This window comes from Mandrillus leucophaeus, unplaced genomic scaffold (genome assembly GCF_000951045.1).
Source record: "Mandrillus leucophaeus isolate KB7577 unplaced genomic scaffold, Mleu.le_1.0 Scaffold2290, whole genome shotgun sequence".
NCBI lineage: Eukaryota > Metazoa > Chordata > Mammalia > Primates > Cercopithecidae > Mandrillus > Mandrillus leucophaeus.
Genome location: NW_012102355.1, coordinates 8,693 through 11,293, shown reverse-complemented (window position 1 = coordinate 11,293; position 2,601 = coordinate 8,693). Strand labels below are relative to the sequence as shown.

The following is a 2,601-nucleotide window of genomic DNA, read 5'->3' as shown; positions in this document are numbered from 1 at the left end:
ACTTTTAATCTTACATTTTCCTTTGCAGTATAGAACCTACACAAGAAATAAGATGAAAACAACCCCTGCTCATTCCACCGTACCAGCTTTTCATTATCTACATCTTCAGCTGAAGAGAGTGCACCGTGTCTCAAAGGTTCCTTTCAAGTATCTGACTTTATCCTCAAGTCACTTTTTTTCATTAAAATGTTCAAACCCTGAAGTTCTTAGGTGTGAGCCTAACAACATATGTACAAGATCTATATGAAGAAAACTGTGAAACTCTGATGAAATGAATCAGATAACTAAATGAATGGACAGAGATTCCATGTTCATGGATAGGAAGGCTCAATATTGTAAAGATGGTACTTCTTTCCAGCTTGATCTATAGATTCAGTGCAGTCTCAATCAAAATTCCAGCAGGTTACTTTGCAGATATCAACGAACTGATTCTGAAATGTATATGGATAGGCAAAAGATCCAGAATAGCTGACACAATATTGATAGAGAAGAACGAAACTGAGGGACTGGCATTCCCTAACTTCAAAATCTACTATAAAACTACATTAATTAAGAAAGTGTGATATTGGTCAAGGAAGAGATAAACAGATCAGTAGAACAGAATAGAGAGCCCAGAAATAGACCCACATAAATATAGTCAACTGAGCTACAACAAAGGAGCGGATACTTTTCAACAAACGGTGCTGGAACAGCTGGACATCACATGCAAGAAAAAAAAAAAATGAGTCTAGGCATAGACCTTTTATTTAGCTTTTTATAAATATTTCTTGTTAAAATCCGGGGTTCATTCAGTGTACATGCATTGCATTTAGTTATCATGTTACTGTAGTCTTTTAAAATCTAGAGTCCCCTCACCCATCTTTTTTACATCAAACTGACTTAGGAAAGAATCCAGCCCAATTGTCTTACAGAATGTGAACTCTAAGTTCATCACCAAAGATAACAAAATAAACCACTTTCTTAATGTGTCAGATTGTTTCTTTATGGTGTTAACTTATTCTCCTGTCCCATGTATTTCCAAACTGGAAATGAGGTCTAGAAGTTTGATTAGATTCAGGTTACACAAGGAACTATTCTTAATTGCCTGCAGGGATAACTACCATCTTTACGGTAGCTGTTCCCATGGTGATAAGTTCTTACTGCTTCTTTTGACAGATGTTAATGTTCGCGTGTCAAATCTCACACTCGTGGGAGCTATAGTGTCCACCCACGCACCTTTACCTGAAGTCCAGCTACTTCTGCAACAGCCGTGTTCTTCTGGACTCGGTACTAGCAATTCAGCAACCCCTCACCTCAGCCCTCCTGATTGGTGGAAGAAAGCCCCTGCAGGACCCTCTCTGGAAGAAAGGTCAGTTAGCTCATCTAAGGGGTCTTCAGAGCCCTGCTGGCTCATTCGACTCTGCATTTCCATTGTGGTACTGCCCAAGGAGGATTCCTGTTCAGGTAGCGATGCTGGCTCTGCAGCAGGAAGTGCCTACGAACCATCCCCCATGCGACTGGAGGCCTTACAGGTAGGAGGTTTCATGTCCTCATCTCTGAAGTGGAAGGAACCATTTTTCCTTCAGAGTGCCCGTGAGGAGCGGGCAGGTAAAACCAAGCCATGTGTCAATTGTGTTTGCCGGAGTCGTATTTTAGGTATGGGTGGTCTATTGTTTTTGTTGTTTTGTTTTGGGGAGGTGTTCCTTGGTTGCAAAATAGCAGATTCATTCCTCTTTGTTCTTTGATTGCAAATTATTTTAGTCACTTCAGGTATTACATGACAGGTGGATGTAATAGATGGTAGAAGAATTCTGAGTGAAATTGTACAGTTAATTTTCGATTTTTTCAACTTAAATGTTTAATTCTTTATCAGCTTCTCCTTGGTCTTGTACCTGCTTAGAGCAACAAAATAATTGTTCCTTCAAAGAAAGAAAACAATCCTAGATAAAAGAGTTTACTTTTTCTATACAAATGTGATCTGAGACTAGGCCTGGTCCTGGGGTCTGCTGCTGATTAACTGGACAACATGAAACATATCCTTTAACCTTGTCAGGCTTAGTATCTTTAGCGGTAAAATTCAATTAATACCTAACTTAAAGAATAGTTCCAAGACTTAAATGATATTACATTAATGAAAAGCAATCATATACTAAAGCACCATAAAACTATGATACAGTTAATTGATGTTAGTCATGAAATAAAGATTATGGTTCTTAATTTCATTTGACAGATTTCAGCCCCTGTTAAACATAAGCGATTTCTGAAATATTATGACACTTTTCTGGATTTTGCAGCCTTGCACTCAGGTCTTAGAGGGTTAATTCCATGCTCTCTCTGCAGGTATTGGCTCTTCTGGCAAGGGGCTACTTTTCAATGACTCAAGCCTACTTGATGGAGCTTGGAGAGGTGATTTGCAAGTGCATGGGGGAAGCAGATCCATCCATTCAGCTTCATGGAGCAAAGGTAATTTTCATCAAAACCACAACGCTTTTTCCTTCTCGTCACTTTATATCCCTCCTTTTCTTCACTTTATATTCTTCTGCCACATGGCCTTCAATTCTGAGATTTCTTAAAGAGATTTCAGGTGAGGAAGACTATACATTCTTCTGTTTTCAGCTGTTA

The 2,601-nt window shown here is 38.9% G+C and overlaps 1 protein-coding gene across 1 annotated transcript in view; it reads left to right on the top strand.

Moving 5' to 3' along the window:
• Window positions 1–2,601, top strand: part of LOC105540857 (HEAT repeat-containing protein 6-like) — a gene marked incomplete at both ends in the record, with an annotated part of 4,896 nt that overhangs the window by 1,104 nt on the left and 1,191 nt on the right. The window contains 2 exons of the mRNA XM_011981604.1: window positions 1,156–1,511; window positions 2,320–2,442. Of these exons, the coding sequence (XP_011836994.1) occupies window positions 1,156–1,511; window positions 2,320–2,442 (479 nt within the window). The remainder of the gene's footprint in view (window positions 1–1,155; window positions 1,512–2,319; window positions 2,443–2,601) is intronic.